The sequence below is a fragment of the Lepus europaeus genome, chromosome 11 (assembly GCF_033115175.1).
Source record: "Lepus europaeus isolate LE1 chromosome 11, mLepTim1.pri, whole genome shotgun sequence".
Classification (NCBI taxonomy): domain Eukaryota; kingdom Metazoa; phylum Chordata; class Mammalia; order Lagomorpha; family Leporidae; genus Lepus; species Lepus europaeus.
Genome location: NC_084837.1, coordinates 115,974,418 through 115,992,397, shown reverse-complemented (window position 1 = coordinate 115,992,397; position 17,980 = coordinate 115,974,418). Strand labels below are relative to the sequence as shown.

Sequence of the window (17,980 nt, the reverse complement as noted above, 5' to 3'; positions counted from 1 at the left end):
CTGTGGAGTTAGAGCTGTGTGCTGCACAGGTGGGTGGCCTCGGAAGGAGTGGGCTGCACGGGTGGGCGTGTACAAGTTCACCTGCCCGTGATGCATGCCCAGCGGCAGCCACAGCTCAGCCCAGCCCTCAGCAGGCCTCCCACTGCTGAGCCACGCGGGACTGGCTTCGTCTTGGTCCCAGACAGCTCCCAGACGGACGTGTTCATCTTTGGTTTCTCCTTTGCCACCGACTGACAGCGGTCCTGTTGGTTGATGCTAATCGCAGGCATGTTCTGTCTCAGAGCCCTAAACGGTCTCCCCAGGCTTCCTCCCCAGAAGACCCTTGCCTGCCGGCAGAGCAGGCGCAGGTGGTGACGTGGCCAGGACGTCGAGGAGTGGCGCAGGCCAGAGGCTGACTCACAGCTGGAGGCTGCCCCCGACCGTCCTCCCCTTATTTTCCCTTCAATTTGTTTTTCCTTTCTCTGTTTTTCTCCTTCCTTTCTGTTTTTCCAGTTTTCCTCTGTTCCTGGCCGGGCGCTCTAAAAACACGACTCCGGAGCCTGCGGTTGGACTCCCGCCCAGGGGACCCAGATGGAATTTCAAGTCACTGCCCGTAGCTCAGCTCCCACTGAGAGAGTTGTTGCGACTACAGCAGGGGGGGTGTGGCTTTGTGTTTTCTGTCCTCACTTCGGCAGCAGGAGGCTCGACTCAGGGTGGGATTAGCTGTGGGAAGGGATTTGCAGTGTAGCTGTGTGTCTAACCCACACGCGACAGCTGTGGCCCCGTGCTCTGCGAAACTCACTCTTCCGCCTTTGTTCGTCTACCGGATCTCCTGCCACCAAACGCCACCCCGGCTGAGCTGAGTTCTCCTCAGCCTGCACTTCCCTTTGCCACCAACAACACGAGCAGAGGCAGCCTGCTGAAGTGGAAGCAGGGGTCCCGGGGCTGGGGGCGCTCAATCTGGTGCTGTTGCTGCCTCTTGCTGGCCTGAGACCACACAGGCTCCGTCTCCTCCCTGTAGCAGGAGCAAAATAACACCCCCCCAACCCAGGGTGGCCGGGCAGGTGGGCAGAGGGGCGCTGGGGAGTGTGGCTAGTGCCAGCTCTCCCCTTGCCGCCCAGGAGCCAGTCCACGTGCACCTGTGCCCTCAGAAGGCACGGCCAGCCACAGTTCTTCCCGTCCTGGCACATGTGAGGTGGTCAGGCTGCCAGAGGGAGGGCCTGGGACAGCAGGGACATCTTCCCTCAGGATTTCCGAGCCCCACGGTCCAGACCCAGTGTGGCCAGGGCCGTGTCACTTCCAGCCTTTTTCAGCTTCCAGGGCCTGTGAGGCTGCAGTCTGTGCCCTGGCGACCCCCCGGCCCTCTCCGGGTGTGCACCTGTTCTTTGGGGCCTCACGAGGACTCGGCCATCAGACTCAAGGCAGCCTCCTCCGCGCCTGCAGTGCCCATTTGGGGTTAATGAGCCAGGGCAGTCAAGGAGGAGGAGGAGGAACAAAGGCCCGAGTTTTGTTTGGTTGTTTTGTTTTTTGGATCAGCAGGCAAAATGCCCCTCTCCTGGTGCCTGGCCCAGTGAGATGAGATGAGGGCACCTGTACGCCAGGCTGTGCTGTGCCCACACCCAGCTGCCCTGCCAGGGGTCACCACCACCCTCCCCCTCTCTTCCTGCTCTCACCCACTCCCGCGGGCTGGCCCATTATCACCTGGCACTCACCTTGGCTCAGCTCGGGGCCCCCACTGACTTCAGCCTTCAGGGGTCCCTACACCTCTGGCGTGAGAGCCCGCAGCCGTCTTTCACCCGTCCCTGAGCCTTCCAGAACCCAAGTGAAGCTGCAGAGGTTGTCCAGAGACCAGCGCACGAGCACTGGGGTGTGGTGGAAGCAAGGTGGCTTCAATTCAATAAGGCCGTGGCTGTGGGGTGACTGCTTCCCTGGGGGCCTGCGCCATCCCAAGACCCCAGCCCTGGCTGCTGGAGACAACAGCTGCTGCTCCTGGCGACCTGGGTGCTCTCAGAGCCCCGAGCCTTGGCTGTCAGTGGCCACAGCAGCAGGTGCAGCAGACCAGTCTCTGTTGAGTCTTCTCTGTTCACCCACACAGAGGGGAGGTGACCCGGATGATCTCACTGCTCATGGCACGGTGGGGATGGAAGGAGAGCGCCGCGGTACAAGGCTTTTGTGCTCCCGGGCGGGGCTGTGCTATGGAGAACAATGTTGCGTGTCAGATGTAGCCTGTGGTTCTTTGAAAACCTTGCATTCTAAGGAAAGTGATAAAGTTGTTCAGGAACCCACGGTAAGGACACCCTGGAGAGCAGCTGGAAGCTGGGGAGAGGGAGGCACCAGAACTTGGGATTGCACCCTGCCACAGCCGCGGGATCGGACAGATGCCTGTCTCTGAGGCTGTCGAGACTGGAAATGAGCAGCGCTGCTGTGTTGACGCGAGCTGACAGGTGTCGGCTGCCATTGAGAGTTGCCGCTTAATGACAGCTGTGAGCGTGACTGCCCAGGAAGGGCAGCCAGGCCCTGCGAGGAGCCACAGATGCTGCCCAGCACATGGTGGCCGCCGCACAGGGCTTGGTGTGCAGGTGCAGGCTCTGCCGGTCCAGGCCACTGGTGTGGATGGAGGCTGCTTTGCTCCAGGTCCTCAGGGGCCCAGCCCAGGCCGCAGCTGGAGCTTAGAGCAGGATCCTGCAGTGCAGGCACCACACACACCTGCTCTGTGTCTGCACCACGGCGCTCTGGGAAAGGAGGCAATCGGTTGGTAACACTGCAGAGTGGACAGGACTTCTAAACTTCCTGACACTTTCACCTCTGTGAATTTCCCATGGAAGCCGGAAACGATGGTTTTAGCTTCTCACACGTGTTTATTCTGCTCTGAGCCTGTGCACTCAATAACCTAACCCAAGTGTCCCTGCACCCTGTGGGGTAGCGACCTGCCTGTCCCCAAACACAGGGGACCTCGGAGAGGCCCAGACAACCCCCTCTCATTACTGGAATTGGGGCGAGGTGGACCGCAACCCACCTGGCCCTCCCGGAACCTTCACCTTGAAAGGGAAGTAAGGGCTGTTCAAGGCCGTGAGGCACAAAGGCCGGGCAGTGTCGGTCCACCCTGCTCTGCTTGTGGGGCACAGGGGCCCTGCCCAGAGCCGGGGTGGCACGGAGTAGCCTTGGGTCCCTAATGGCCTCTGTCTCTGCAGGTCCCACAGCGGATGGCCGCGGCGGCTGAGGCCGCCCCAGAGGACAGCGGCGGCGCCCCGGGCGTGTGGGGAGCCTGGGGCCCCTGGTCCGCCTGCTCGCGCAGCTGCAGCGGCGGCGTGAAGGAGCAGACGCGGCCCTGCCTGCCCAGCCCGGCCCGCGCCCCGACGCGTGCCTTCGCGGGCCGCGTGCTGTCGGCCGTGCGCACCTCAGTGCCGCTGCACCGGAGCCGCCAGGAGCTGCGCGCCGCGCCCGGCCCCGACGCCGGCCGCCAAGGACCCGCCGCGCTGCGAGGCAGCCGGCACTCGCAGGCCCTGCGCGGCGGCGGAGCCCCAGCAGAAAGAAGGTACGCGCCCCAGCCCCGTGCACCTGCCCCTGTGCCTGCGTCCGCCCCGCGCCGCTGCGCCTGCGTGGAGCCCGCTCTGCCTCTGTCCAGCGCCGCTGCGCACGCCCGGCGCTCCTACACCTGCACCCCTACCCCTGCCCTTGGCAGCTGTGCCAGCCCTGAGTCCCCGCGTCTCTACCGTCTCCCTGCCCCCTGCCCCGCGCTTGCCTGTGCAGGTGTGCCTGTTGCGTACCCCTGCCCCTGTCTCAGATGCGCTGCCTCTGCTGGGTGGGGGAGCACTCTTGCTTCGTATAGCTCCTTTTATCTTGTGAGTGTTATTTTGCTATAAAGCCTTGGTTCCACTTCACCTGCGGATCTGAACACTCTTCACAGCCACGCTAATTATGAGACACGTTCGGTGTCACCAGGGAAGGGTGTAAGCGGTGGGGGGGACCTGGGTTCCAGCGCTGCCCTGGCCACAGGCTGTGTGGGTCTGAGCTGACGGCACAGGAGGCAGAGCTGTCTGACCCGAGGGCTGTAGAAGTTGCTAGACTTTGGGTAAAGGTGAGTGGAGTCCTGGGTGGGTTCCAGTATCCCGTAAGCTTTTCTGGAAAGTTCCTCCAGAGTATTTGAGTGCACACTGTTGTGAGGATGTGGTTTTTTTTCTTCTTCTTTTTTTCATAATCAAGAAAAATACACTCTAGAAATGGCTTCAGAATAGCGGGTGCTGCTCTGGGAAGTGTGAATGTGCGAGCAGGGAGTTCCACAGAAGCAGGAACACGGGCTGAGAGGGCTCACCCATGGGTGATGCGAGGGCTGCCACACAGCATTGCCTGTTGGGTGCCCTGGTGCCGAGGTCCCTGGTGGGCTCTGAGGAAATGCTTGTCAGAAAAGCAGTAGGAAAACAAGGGATACAAAGGACACAGAGAGCCGGGGACACGCCCTGTGCTTACAGGATACTCGCATGAGTGTCCTGAGTGGGGGGCTGCCTCACCCTCATGCCCAAGTGCCGTTGAGCCACACTGCCACACACCTGCCCACTGCACCGGTGGATGGAAGAGAGGAGAAGAGAACAGGGAACTCCAGGGCCTGGCAGGAAGTGTGAAGAGAGAGGCCAGCGGGCAGGGGTGCGGGCGTGTTCTCCTCCTGCTGTGTGGCGAGACAAGCACCCCAGTCGGTCCGGGCCAGGGCTTCTGCTTCTACTCCTGTGGCTGGATGCATGTTTTCCCCATCATCCCAGCCACAGCACCGCAGCCTTCAATTCAGAGCTGTGCCAGTGTTAGGAAGGGAGTCCGGGGCGTATTCCACAGATTAATGGTATTCTGTCCATGGCAGGGAGGCACCCGTAACCAAGCACATTGTCGCTTCTGCAGTGAAACGAATGGATGAGTGATCACGCCGAGTAGGATTTAAAAAAAAAAAAAAAGCCATGAATAGCCCTGTGTCCGTTAAGGTCAGCTTTACTGCCCAGTGAGTTTTGCAACCAAACTGACAAAAGCGTGGAAACAAAAGGAAAGAGAAAAACCTGGTGATTGATGACAGCTAAGTCATGTGAACGCCTGTTCTGCAGGCACTGTGCTCACGGCCGTGCGCCGGTAGCTCTGTGCTAACATCATCCTCACTTTAGCAGTGAGGGGTTGGAGCCCCAGAGAGGTGGCCTCACCAGCCCAACGCCACATAGTCGGGATGCAAACACAGGTGGTCACGGCTCTGGGTGTCCCCCGAGGAACATGAGGGCCTAGGTGGTAGCAGAACTGTCTGGAGACGCTGGGAGAGCTGGGATTTGAAGGTAGTGCAGCGGCTCTCCGATCCCGGCCAGCGCCAGCGTGGGCAGGGCAGGGGCAGGTGGCACTAGTGGTGAGAGCGTGGGAGAGCCACCGGAGGACGAGGCTCCCATTCCAGCCCCTGCACTGGGACAGCTGGACATTTTTTCCCTTGCTTATTGACACGGGGCCAGTTACTGTTTACTATGCGGTTCCCACAAGTCTTTATCCCTGTCCTGGCACTTTGACAGTTTTGGGTGAAGCAATCCAAATACGAGCCTGGGAGGCCTGTGCTTGGACATGTGTCCTGCTTCCGGCGGGTGGACCTCACATTTGCTTCTGTGGCCCTATCATTAAGACCTTGCACAGTGGATTAGACCCCAAGAAACAGTGTCAGCATGTTCTCCGTGTGGCTGTCTGCCTCTCTCTGCTTCTCTTTGAGGTCTGATGCAAAGGCTGTTGGTGTTCAGATGTCTGAGATGAACTTGCCGTGCTCACACGCTGGTCAGCTAACAGGGGGTGCTGTTTGACCTTCCTAAGCTTTACAACTCAACATGTAATTGCAGTCAGCTAACGAGTGATAGTATTCCACCTTCCAACTAGGATTTGTGGAGCTTCTACTACATGGTCAGACTCTGGGATAGATATGTGGGACTTGAGGCTCTTCCTAGCAGTGTGGTGAAGCTGTTTGCAAACTGACAGTTATGTTTTTAAGCCTAATAATCGATTCTGCATGGTCATAGGCGCAAGCTTGGTGTAACAGGCACCAGCTGGCCTGCTCCGCTGTAGGAGCTGGGGTTTGGATCCAAGTGGAGCAGAGGGTTCCAGCTTTGGCTGACCACAGGAATCCTTTGCCCCCCCCTTTTTTTTAAGCGATTCTGCCATCCATGTAACACCCCACACCAACAGTAGTCTCTGGGGTTCTCCCTCAGACGATGGTGAGATCCCAGTCCCGCCAAGTTTGGGGGCCCCTGGTCTTTACAGCCTCAGGTTCCCATAGAAAGAAAGGTCGGGGTTGGATACTGGTTGGTAGGGTTTCCCAACTTTGGTGAGCGTGCTCAGGATCTCCCACAGTGGGCATGCACTGGAATCTCTGACAGCACACGTGTGTCAGTCTCTTGTAGCGAGTTAGAGCAGCCAAGGTCCCCATCTCTACCCTGCCCAGGAGGGATCCTGGTTTGGAGGCTATGGATGTGTCCCAGGTAGTCTGTTTTACTTGGAAAATTTTAAATTTTCATTTTCTTATGACAGAGAGTGGGGACAAATGTGAGCAAGTGAGCACACTCCCACTGCTGGTTCACTCAAATGCCTCCAGTGACTGCGGCTGGCAGGCCAAAGCTGGGAGCTCCATGTGGGTCTGCCTCGCCGTCTCCCAGGGAGTACAGCAGCAGGAAGCTGGGCTGCTCACTTTTGGTCCTTTTACCTGCAGCATGAACATCACCATCCCGACCTGTGTGGTGCACCTGTGTCGCTCCCTGTATGAATGACAAACTCCAGAGCAGAGGACAAATGTCTTCTTCAGGGGCAGGCAAGGCAGGCCACATGGTCAGTGTAGACCCAGCTCTGCACTGCTTCCCACCTCTCTCATGCCTGCCCCTCCAGAAAAAGTTAAAGGTAACACTTGCTCATTAAACCAAACTGGATAAACCAACACCTCTTTATGTGATATGGAAACGGAAATCTTTCTGGACTCTTTATCCCAAAGCTTTTAGGATACATAGCCACTCCGAAACTGGCTGTACCATGGGCTCCAAATTCTTGTGGGGAGCTTTTAAGGCCGCCTCAGAAACTCAGGGCTTCATTGACAGAGGCAACCCAGGCATTACTCTGTATTTCAGTTTTGTTTTTACTTTTTTTGTTTAAAGACTTATTTTATTTCTTTGAAAGAGTTACAGAGAGAGGTAGAGACACAGAGAGAGGTCTTCCATCCACTGGTTCACTCCCCAGATGGCTGCAATGGCTGAAGCTGAGCTGATCCAAAGCCAAGATTCAGAAGCTTCTTCTGAGTTCAGTGGCCCAAGGACTTGGGCCATCTTCCATTGCTTTCCCAGGCCATTAGCAGGGAGTTGGATCAGAAGTGGAGCAGCCAGGACTCAAACCAATGCCCAACTGCACTCACTGTGCCACAGTGCCAGCTTCTTGATTCTGTTTTTTTTTTCCAAAATATTTGTTTATTTTTTTGAAAGGCAGAAGCAGAGAAAGATAGAGAGAGAGAGAGAGAGAGAGAGAGAGAGAGAGAGAGAGAGGTCTTCCATTGCTGGTTCACTCCCCAGTTGGCCACAATGGCCAGAGCTGGGACAATCTGAAGCCAGGATCCAGGAGCTTCTTCCAGGTCTCCCATGCGGGTACAGGGGCCCAAGAACTTGGGTCATCTCTACTGCTTTCCAGGCCATAGCAGAGAGCTGGATTGGAAGAGGAGCAGCTGGGATTTGAACCGGTGCCCATATGGGATGCTAGCATTGTAGGTGGTAGCTTTATCCGCTATGCCACAGTACCGGTCCCTGGATTCTGTTTTAAGTCCATCTGATAGCCACCTGGTGGAGTGTGGTGAGAGTTCTTCCCTGGGGATGAACACAGGCTGATCTGTGGGACCTGGGTTGATGCCATGGCCAGGACACCTCCTGGAAGGGTAAGAGTGCACTGTGGGGTTGGGGGTGGCCGGGGTTTGGTGGCACAGAGCAGCAGTGAGGCTTTCTTCCTTATCCTCGCAGGCCAAGCTAGAGGGGTGGGCGAGGCAGACAGGCAAACCGCCAGCACATCCAAGTCCCAGTACCCGGGGCTCTGCTGGGAGCAAGGCCCGGGGTGTGGGAAGAGAGGAGAGAGGAAGATGGAGAAGCCAGGGAGAGCTCCATGGAGGAAGCACAGGGGGCTGAGCTTTGAAGGGGAAGGATTTTAGCTGGGCCTGTGTGAGGAGGGTGCTTCCCAGATCAAGCCGCCAGGCCACCGAGACCTCAAGGCATAAAGGGCGTGTCACAGTCTGAGGCTGTGAATGGTCCCAGGGGCTCCAGTGAAGGCTGCTGATGAGAGAGGGACCCCAGGAGACAGGGAGTGAGCACAGGAGACAGAGAGTGACCCCGGGACACAGGGAGTGACCCCGGGAGACAGGGAGTGAGCATAGGACACAGGGAGTGACCCCAGGACACAGGGAGTGACCCCGGGAGACAGGGAGTGAGCATAGGACACAGGGAGTGACCCCGGGACACAGGGAGTGACCCCGGGAGACAGGGAGTGACCCCGGGAGACAGGGAGTGAGCAGAGGACACAGGGAGTGACCCCAGGACACAGGGAGTCACCCCGGGACACAGGGAGTGACCCCAGGAGACAGGGAGTGACCCCGGGAGACAGGGAGTGAGTACAGGACACAGGAGTGACCCCGGGAGACATGGAGTGACCCCGGGAGACAGGGAGTGAGCACAGGACACAGGAGTGACCCCGGGAGACATGGAGTGACCCCGGGAGACAGGGAGTGAGCACAGGACACAGGAGTGACCCCGGGAGGTAGGTAGTGACCCCGGGAGACAGGGAGTGAGCACAGAACACAGGAGTGACCCTGGGAGACATGGAGTGACCCCGGGAGACAGGGAGTGAGCACAGGACACAGGAGTGACACCGGGAGATAGGGAGTGACCCCGGGAGACAGGGAGTGAGCACAGGACACAGGAGTGACCCCGGGAGACAGGGAGTGAGCACAGGCTGCTTTTGGGATCAGACCAGAAGCCTTTTGAGAAAGCTCATTGCTGAGAGCGTGGTGGCTGGTGCTGCTGTTTTAAAGTGAGGGTGTGCACAGGGCATCGTCCACTCGAGCGTCTCCCCGATCGATGCCCTGTGAGTGCTGTATGTTGGCCGTGGCACCAGTGCCCCACCCACGTCAGTCCTGGGATGGTGGCATGCCCTGGCTGGGGGCTGATGCTGCTCCCATGGCTTGGTTCAGGTGCACAGGGGGACTTCAAAACCCAGTGGAACTAAATGATCGATGTATTCCCATGCCCTGCCCCCCCCCCCAAAAAAAAAAAAGATTGAAATCATCACTATGAGCAGTCTTCCAGGGAAATAAATGCGTGTGATGATAAACTATGTGTGGATTTCAAAGTTTTTCCCACCAAAGTGAACTTATCTTTTAATTCTGTTTTCTATACCCATTTGGCGTGCCCTTGGGTTAGGTTGCTGGAACCCTTACCAGGACCTTCACTGCTTAGAGACCTCAGATGTGTTCTCTGTGGTCGTCGGGTCTGTGTGCCTCTCGGGAAGGGGACAACACCCCACCCTGCCTTGGTGTTCTTTTGACCTGACAATGAAGCTGGAGACAGCCGATGCCTGGGGAGCTGGTGCAGAGGGCACAGCTCTGAATCCCAGGTCAGGGTCCTTCCCCTGCCCTCCTGAGTACTTTGATCCCACGATGGTCAAAGACAAGGGTCCTGTTCTGTCGCAGTCACTGAGGTCTCTCGCCTCGTCCTGATGGGTGATGGGGCCCAGTGTCCGTTCTGAGTGTTCCCCACATCGTTGCTGCCATCCGTGCGGTGGAAGGAGACCGAGGGGTGGCGGCCCGGCCCCCAGGTGCGTGCTCTCAGATGCATGGGATGGTTTTGCTCCTGACTTCGCAGCTGTCCCCACCCTGTCTGCCGACGTGTCTTGTGGCGTGTGCGCTCCTCCATGGGGTCTTTTGCACAACTGCCCTGCTAGTGCTGCTCTGCCCCACCTGGCGGGAATCCGGGGCCAGAAGGGAGCAGACCCCACTTCCCAGCTGCACGCAGGCATTGCCAGCAGGGTGGCCCACAGGAACCCCGCAGTGTACCCCATAAAACCCGAGTAATTGTATGTCCTCTGTGTACCACCCAGGCCTCTTGTGGGGGTCAGAGAGGTAACACCTGTGAAAGCAGTTGGCAGAGCCGTAAGACTCCGTTCGGGAAGCATGGCTTGATCCTTACCCTCACTGATAACCCGTGTCCCTGTCTGTCATTTCTCACATGCGTGCAAGGCCCTTCGGAAGGTTCCTGAAATAAGGAGTTGAAAGGTGAGTGACATCCACCCATTCTTCCCTTCCATCGTGCACGTTTCCATGAACATTTTGAAGACTGCACATACGTGTCTGCGCACAGATGTGCGCTGTGTGTGTGTGTGTATGTTTTCTTTGAAAGCTTCCAAGTTTCGAATCTCAAGCAGATGGAGTATGTGGTGTTTACCCATCAGTTCCCGCCTCCCTGGGGCACTGTCCGGGTGGCCGTGGGGATCATTTGTTTGCTCAGCTCCTCCTTCCCCTCCCTCGTTGTGGGAGGCCCTTGCGTCTCCTCATGAATGGTTGGGAGCAATGTGTTATTTCTGTCCCGAAGGCCCCTGGAGCCACGGAGGCTCCTTACAATGCCTAAGAGGAAACCTTGGTGTTAATTAAGCTGCACGAAGCCACGTGTGATTTCCCGGCCCTCCATGCTAGTGGGGGAGCCTTGTTCCCCCCGGGCGGGGGCGGAAGCCACGTGGCAGGGGGAGGGGCTGCTGTTGGTGTCCTGGCGCGCTGGAAGGGTAGCAGGGGAAGCCCTGCCCTGGATCTGCATGCTCCACGCTCCTGGTGTCTCCTGGTGTCCCCCCGCCCCCCCCCCCCCCCCCGGAGGAAGTTGAGTCTGCAGCTTCTGAGGCAGGAGTTGCACCCCAAGCTGTCTGGCGTGGTGCCGCCTGCCGACGCCATCCGGAGAAGTGGTGGTTTTGTGTGCTTCGTGTCCCTCTCGGAAACCCTGGCCATTCCTGGGAGGGCGTTTGTTGGGGGAGCCAGGGCCGCTGGTTTGTGCGCTTCTGCCTGGAGGTTAGCAAAGCCTGCAGCCAGATGGAGGCTCCGGCGCAGCGCTGACCTCAGACCGGCTGCAGAGGGCCTGCTCGTTCCCGCGGCATTTTGTACTTCCTTCAGTGCCAGAGGTATTTCATTAGTTACCAGAACAAAGAGCGCATCGCCCCTGACAGCAGCACAGCCTGGAACCCTCTCCAAGCCATCCGCGCCTCTCGCTCTGCGCGGGGTTGGGGGCAGGCACGATGGCTGTGGACATGTGCATCCCAGAAGGGGGTCTCACGCTCATGCTGGGACCCTCCCTCGCGCCTGTTGGTGGCCGCAATGCCCTTGTCTGCGTGTGGGCGGGGTTTGCAGAGTGCAGTGCACTGTCCGAGGCTTTCCTGATGGGCAGGGTCCCGCGCGTAAGGCACTCGGCAGGCACCTGAGAGTGTGGCCCCGAGCCACCGGGCTTCAGCCTCCACTCTCGCTCGAGTGCCCAGGTCAGGCCCGGCCCTCGGCGCGTCTGGTCCTCTTGGTGGCCCGCAGTGCCGTTCGTGGGTCCTGACCACAGCAGCCAGGCCTCGCCTTTCCCTCCATGACTGGAGCATGGCTTGTCTGTGTCGGTGCCGAGAGCCTTTCCGTCCTGGCTTTGGGGGTGAACGGTTGTTCCCCCAGTCCCTCTTCACTCCCAGCAGCCCATCCCTGAGACCCTCCGTGGACGGGGGCTCGGTGTGTGGGCGAGGCGTCGCCTGCCGCTGCTCAGGCTAAGCATGAGCCCGCCGTGCACCTGCTGCGCCGAGTCTGTTCATGCGCGCCGACCAGCCACACTGCCAGTCGCTGCTTCAGGCTCAGACAGGTGGGAGCAGCGACCTGCCCTGCGGTGACAGGTGCAGAGCACTCGGCAGGGCTGGTCGGGGCGGCTGCCTGCACGCCGAGAGGGCTGTTTCGGCACCACGCTAGCTGCCCCTGGGGACCAAGTCAGGCCCTGGAGCTGCCCCTCCTTGTGCGCTTAGCTGTGTGGACCGATTTGCCCTGGAGTGCTTCCTTGGATGCAGGGAAGATGGCCACGCATCGTTCTTCCCACACGGTCATCCCCCCTGCGTGTTTCCTATTCACGACAGAGAGAAATGTCGTGGTGGCGAGGTGGTAGGCGGGTGCCAGGAAAGGGTGGCCCAGTACAGAGCACAAGAGGCAGCTCAGGAAGGGAGAAATCCCGCCGGTTCCTCCGTAAGAGCTCAGGGACTGTGGGCTGTGTGAGACCCATCGCTGCTCTGCTGGTGATGAGGCCAGCAGCCTCTTCCCAGCCTTTCAGGCACGGCCGTCTCTGCCGTGGTCCTCACGTGTTGGGGTGGGGAGGGGAGGCCCGCAGCTCTGACCTGTCAGGTCCTCGCTGTGGTCAGGTGTCAGTCACTGGACGATGGCTCCAGGAGGCTGGCATTGCCATCCCTGTGTCCCTGGTGCACAGGAGACGTGGAATGACACACCTGGGACCACACAGTAGCATGCGGCTGCTCTGGTCAGTCTGATGGATACCTGGACGCCGCCTGCCACCCCCTCTGCCCGCTCACTCTCTTCCCCTCCGGGTCTTCAGGCAGGAAATAGGGCAGGACAGTCCTCTCCTTTGTCCCCCACTGATCCCTGCTGTCTCAAACGCCCACTCACCCATCCCGCGGCTGGAACAAGGCCCCACTGAACAGACTCTGGGTGACCCCAGGGGCCAGGCCCGCTGCAGGGTGCAGCAGCGTGAGTGTGGGGCCCTGTCCTGGAGACCCTGGCTGATGGCCAGACCCGGTCCTAGGCGAGGAGAGAGGGCTGGAGGTGCGCCCAGGTTCCTCCCCGAGGTCTGGCTACAGAGGATTGGATCTCTGCGAGGTTGCCCTGCATTTTATTTTGGGGTATGGGTCTGGGGGCCCCATGGTGGGTGGGTCCCTGAGGGTGGGGCCTTCCTGGACCTTGGGTTCCTGGTGCACAAGGGACTTTACCCTTGCAGTTGCCCCACAACCACCCTTCTGCTCCTGTTGCCCGGGGTCCTCGCCTCCTGACTCTTCCCCTTCTCCTTGGTCAGGACAAATCTGTCGCTGCCCCCATGTTAATGGAAGCCAGTGGGATCCTTTTTCCTGAGGGCTCAGACCAAAGCAGTCGGCTGCCTCTCACATGACTGGTCTTCCAGCACAGCCCTTGGCCGCACGGCGCCAGCGGCAGCTGCACCTGCAGCTCCATGTGCACAGTGTGTGCCTCACCGTGGTCTCCGGGGCAGCTCTCCTTCCATCAGCATTGTGTTCTCTTCCCTAGGCCATCGGCGCTTTGCTTCTTGGAGTAGACACCACGTACTTTACCACCTGGAGCAGCCCTGGCAGGGCTCCTGGCTCTCCTGAGCTTCTGGGGTGGTGTCTGCACCCCTCCAGACCAGCGGCACCTGCTTCTGTGAGCTTCACACTCAGTGCCCTTGCTCCCCTGGGCAGGCGTTCTGATGCACCAGGGCACATATTAGCAGACGGGGCTCTCGGTCCGCTGCAGACTGCCTTCTGAGCAGCTCTGGGTCTGGGCTCCCTGAACATCCCCCCCCACACAGACACCCCCATTCTCCTTCAGGAGGGTCTGTCTGCAGGGTCACTGGCCCCGACCCAATCACACCAGCTGCCTTCGCTTCCCGCCCAGGTGTGGGGGCTGCTGATGGGGACCCGGGCCGTTTTGCCTCTGCAGCAGTGGGCTTTATGCACCCTTGGCAGTTAAGTGCTGGTCCCCCAGGTGTGCTACTTCAGCATTCACACAGTGCCTCTGTGTCAGACCCCATTCTGTCCCACAGGCGTGAGAAACGCCCTGGAGAGCCGAGACTTGCAAGCTGGCCAGGCCTTTCCTGCACGCTGGAGCCCAGCTCCAGTGCCGCCACCTTGGCCGAGGGGAGCAAGCAGCCTCCCCCTGCTCACTGCCGCCATGGAGCACTGACCACGTGTGTGTGTGTGTGGGTGGGAAGCATAGGACAAGCCAGCATTTATGTGGCCAACTCAGAAACTTCTTGCACAAATGGAACTGAGAGAGCAGCTGATTTTGATGCAATTCTTTCTTGAATTCTGTGCAAGTTTCTTCATAGCATATATTGTTCTTCAACTCTCAGAGCTCCCTTGTATGCATGGATTTCAGTTATTCTTTTGCACCAAAATGCACCTAGCTCTTAATTCTGCTTCCCATGAACGTTTAGAAGTGTTCTCTCAGTGAGCCTGGAAGTGCAGGCGCATGGGAGGCGGGGAGGGAGAAGGGAAGGAGGGATGCCACTGGGGCCTTGGTGCCCAGGAGCCTCCGGCCCCTGGGACAGGGCTGTGTCTGGGGGGTTACTGCAGGGTGGAATCTGGGGAGAGAGACTGAGCCCTGGTACACACCCAGCCCTCTGGCTGTGAGCTTTGGTTTCCAGGCATAGGTGAGTCTGTCAGTGTTGGTGCACCTGGGCTGAGCTCACAGCAGGTGAACGAAGTGGAGACAGAAGCCCAGAGCCTGTGAGGTTCCTCCCTGGTTCCCCGGCAGGTTGGGACGCTGTTGGCTGTGTTGGTCACCACGGACAGAATCACTGCCCTTCCTGCAGCCTGCGTGGCCCTGGTCTTCAGCTCTCAGAAGCTGCCTCCTGGGCTGGGGACTTCACGTTGCGGGGCAGTGGTGCGCCTTGGGCTGGTCTGTCTTTCGGAGCCCTTCCCACTCCTTAGTGGTGCCCAGTCTTGGGAGCCATAGCCCACACACATGCAGGGATGGTGGGGATTTGGTACCCAGCCCCAGGTGTGCGTGTGTGAGTGTATGACGGCCCACTGAGTTTCTTGTCTTCTACATTCTCACAGGAGAGCCTCGCCCCTGCTTCTTAGGGTCTCCCCTGCCCCGTGCATTTAAAACACTGAGCACAAAGCAGCTTGGTGTGTGGCTTTGTAATATCACAGTTGTATCTTGAAAACCTGTGCATAAAGTGTGCATACACCCATATACACACAAACCAAATGCTTTCTTCATGTTAATCTGAAGGCTGAGGAGGGACAGGCGACTCCACCTGCCAACCAGCCTCCCGGGGGCTCTTGATGCCTGGAGTTCCACTTGTGTCCATGCAGAGGGGCACCCTGCATGTCCACGCAGCTGTAGATCTATGTGCTTTTTCCATTTTTTTCTCTTTATTTTTAAAAAAGCTATTTATTTATTTGAAAGGTGGAGTGACAGAAGGAGAGACAGATCTCCCTTTTCCTGGCTCTCCAATAGCCACCATCTGGGTCTCCCACGTGGGTGGCAAGAGCTTGGGGGCCATCTTTTGCTGCGTTCCCAGGCACGTGGGCAGGGAGCTGGACCGGAAGCGGAGCAGCCGGGACTCAGCAGTGCTCCCATACAGGTGCCGGGGCTCAGGTGGAGGTTTAACTGCCGCACTCGCTGACCCCTCTTTCTTTTTGTACAAGTATAAATAGGGGTGCGTTGAGGATTCTGTTTAGTGTCTCCAGTGTGCTTTCTAAATCCGTGTGCCCCCACCTGCCCCGCCCTTCTCGGCAGCCTCCTCGCACCGCACCCATCGTCTCAGTCCTGGTCCCCAGCTAAGGGCGCTTCGACGCTGCTCCAAGTTTATAACTGACGTCCAGAACTCAGGCGGTCTGTTCTCCATAGCTTGGCGTGAGCCTCTCTCCACACGGTCTTCCGGGCTCACCTCCTCCCTGGGGCCAAGCTGGGGCCCCTTGTGAGGCGAATCTTCTGGCTCAGTCACAGGGGCTGTGTGTCCTGTGCCCTCACAGAACATAGAGACCCTTGGGGACAGCACAGCGGCTCCCACGTGGGCCCCTCCCCTGGCACTTCCCCTGTGCCCTGGCCAGGTGCCATGTGGGATGAGGGCTCCCCGACAAAGCAGAAGGTCCCTGGGACATCTGCTGCTCCCGCCCCCAGGCCTGACCTCTGCTGAGGGTCTGGAGGCTTCCTCCTCCTCTGCCTTTGTCTGGACAGGTGGCTGGGGTCCCAGCGCCACCCCAGCTGTGACTCCTCTGTCCGTGCCCCAGACCTTGGGTCCTGACCGAAAGCACCCAGCTTCCCCAAGGAAGTGGCGTTCTCTTTTGCCGAGCTTTGCATCTGTTATCTTCAGGGTCCTTCCAGCACTGTGGGGAGAAGTGATTGCTGGGGGCCAGGGGTGCGCGGGGCTGGATCCTCCAGACGATCCCCAGGTCGTCTTCCTGGGTGGACACTTGGCCTCAGGACACTGACCACAGACACCTGACCACAGACACCTGACTATAGACACCTGACTACAGACGTGTGACCACAGACACCTGACCACAGAACACTGACCACAGGATGGGTGGCCACTGACACCTGACCACAGGACGGGGTGACCACAGATACCTGACCACAGGATGGGTGACCACGGACACCTGACCGCAGTACACCTGACATGTGACCACAGATATGTGATCACAGTTGTGCAACCACAGGATACCTGACCACAGGATATGTGACCACAGGATGGGTGACCACAGCATGTCTGACCACAGACGTGACCACAGGACGTGTGACCAACCACAAGACATGACCACAGGATGAGTGACAGCATGCATGACCACAGGAGGCTTGATTATAGTACATCTGTCTCTGTGCCACCCTCCCTTGCTGGGCTCCTGTCCTGGGGCCCTCAGGCTGCCCCCTGTGGTGGCCGCTCTGGCCCGTGGGTGGCTCCTATTGGCACAGCTGAGAGGGAGGGACGCTTTCACCAAGCCTTGATTGGGCCCTCGGGGGAGCCAGGTGGAAACCAACGTGGGGAGTCTGCAAATCCAAGCAGCCTGGGTGGCTCTGGGCCCTGCCCGCCTGCCTGGAGCACCCTTGACCTCTGCATTCCTCCCTGCTGTGGGAACAAAAGCCGGGCCTCTGTTTGTTCTCCAGGTGTTGATGCCAGGAAGGAGGTGGCCTTGCCCTCAGCGCCCCCGTCACCAGGGAGCCTGCTAGAAATGCCGATTCCCAGGCCCCACCCCAGCGCCCCGCAGGTGCAGGCCCAGAGCCTGCAGCGCTGAGTGTTCCAGGAGATTCTGGCACCCGCCGTGAGACAGAGGCGGGGAAGCGCTGTGAGGCTGGGCCGCAGTGCAGGCACGTGCAGCTCTGGGGGGCCCAGGACTGCTGGGTTGCAGCCGTGTGGTTTTCACAGGGCCACCAAGCTAGAGGTGTTGGGGACATGGGCCTGATGTGCGGGACGGGGGAGGCAGGAGAGAGCAATGGGGGAGTAGTCAGGGCAGGGCCAAGCGGAGGGAGCTCAGGTGTGGTGTAGCTCAGGTGTGGTGTCTGTGTTGAATCGCCACGCTGAATGTCCGGCGTCCAGTGCCCGGCTGGCAGCCAGCCTAGGACAGGGACAGGTGCTGCCACAGGCGTCCTCTCCAGAACCAGCAGCTTCTCCAGGCCCTGTTGGGTGAACTGGGGCTGGAACCCTCACTGTAGACTCTTGTGCTTGAGCAACGCAGGGGCGTGGGGAGGCGGGGGGGCAGAGCTGTGCCTTTGTCTGGCTTGGAAAAAATCACGGGTAAGGGCTTCTCACACCCCACCTGCACCCCCGCCTCTACCCCCATCCGGTTTGTCGAGTGTGGCTTGAGCAGACTGTGGAGAACAAATGACAAAATCTGCTCCAGGGGCCGACGTTGTGGGCTCGTTGGTTAAACTGCCGTCGGTGACACCTGCATCCCATGTGGGCGCTGATTCGAGTGCTGGCTGCTCCACTTTAGATCCAGCGCCCAGCTAACACACCTGGGAAAGCAGCAGAGGCCGGCCCAAGTGCTTGGGCCCCTGCACCCATGTGGGAGACCCAGAAGAAGCTCCTGGCTCCTGACTTCAGCCTGGCCTAACCCTGGCTGTTGCAGCCATTCGGGGAGTGAATCAGTGGATGGAAGAAATCTCTCTTTCTCTGAAACTCTGCCTATCAAATAAATAAATAAATAAATATATTTTAAAATCTGCTTCAGATTTAGCCCCATCAGCAGCACAGCTTGG

General features: G+C 59.1%; 1 protein-coding gene across 3 annotated transcripts in view; it reads left to right on the top strand.

Moving 5' to 3' along the window:
* The window catches only part of THSD4 (thrombospondin type 1 domain containing 4), a 409,353-nt gene that overhangs the window by 76,325 nt on the left and 315,048 nt on the right, over nucleotides 1-17,980 (top strand). For all 3 annotated transcript variants that reach the window (XM_062206542.1, XM_062206540.1, XM_062206539.1), the window contains exon 4: nucleotides 3,171-3,514. In XM_062206542.1, the coding sequence (XP_062062526.1) occupies nucleotides 3,171-3,514 (344 nt within the window). The remainder of the gene's footprint in view (nucleotides 1-3,170; nucleotides 3,515-17,980) is intronic.